Source organism: Histoplasma capsulatum, genomic scaffold (assembly GCF_000149585.1).
Source record: "Histoplasma capsulatum NAm1 scaffold_1 genomic scaffold, whole genome shotgun sequence".
Lineage (NCBI taxonomy): Eukaryota > Fungi > Ascomycota > Eurotiomycetes > Onygenales > Ajellomycetaceae > Histoplasma > Histoplasma mississippiense.
The window spans coordinates 922871-923634 of record NW_001813982.1 but is presented as its reverse complement, the minus strand read 5'-3'; the positions used below and the strand labels follow the sequence as shown (position 1 = coordinate 923634).

Genomic DNA, 764 nt, shown 5'->3' with positions numbered 1-764 from the left:
GTTAGGTGGTCATCTAACGACCGCTCCCACCTAGTTAACGATCGCTCATTTACAATTCAACAAGATGATTAAAATCTACGATATCTCAACAACGCAATTAGATATTAAAAGTATATATACCATTAAAAGTACCTACAAAATACACTATAAAAATATAAATAGTTAATGTAGTTAATACCTGCTGGGTTTGATAATTCACTCAGAATGTGAAACTCGCTGTCCAGCAGTGTTGGAGCCAGCAGAGGCAGCAGCAGCTGCACTTGATGCTGAATCTGCAGAATCTGCAGCAAAAATCTCAATCAGACACTGATTTCCTGATTTGAAAGGTGGGTTTTGTTTTTTAACTGTATTGATGTTGTTGAAGCTTGCGCAGGTTGCTGCTTTGAAGAGATCTGCTCAGCTTGCTTTCTCAATTGTGTTTAAAGCTATATAACAGCACCTTCTTCCTTCTCTTTTTGCAGCTGAGCTTTCTTTAAATCTCACTGCTTCTTTTCAATCTGATGTTTGACTGCTGTGATTTCATTGACTTTTTCACACTGCCTCACAGCCTTCTTGTAAGTCTTTTGACATTCATTCTTCTGTTTGGCAGTTTCTGCGGTCTTTTCTTTATTAAGAATTGTATGTTGTAGTTGTGCCTCCTGCTGACAAGCTTGGGAATCAATTTTGAGAACTTCTGCCGCAGCGGCTTGCTCACGGGCGGCTCTGACCTGGGTTGGAGAAAAGAATTGAGCCTGATAAGGATTTGATGAATCTAGCAATCCCAT

The 764-nt window shown here is 39.7% G+C and overlaps 1 protein-coding gene across 1 annotated transcript; it reads right to left on the bottom strand.

Annotated features, from left to right (window-relative positions):
- Window positions 1-479: 479 nt before the first annotated feature.
- HCAG_00279 (predicted protein) lies at window positions 480-764 on the bottom strand (the record flags this gene model as incomplete). The annotated part of the gene is made up of 1 exon (XM_001543183.1): window positions 480-764. The coding sequence occupies one exon, from the start codon at window positions 762-764 to the stop codon at window positions 480-482; it is 285 nt and encodes a 94-aa protein (XP_001543233.1).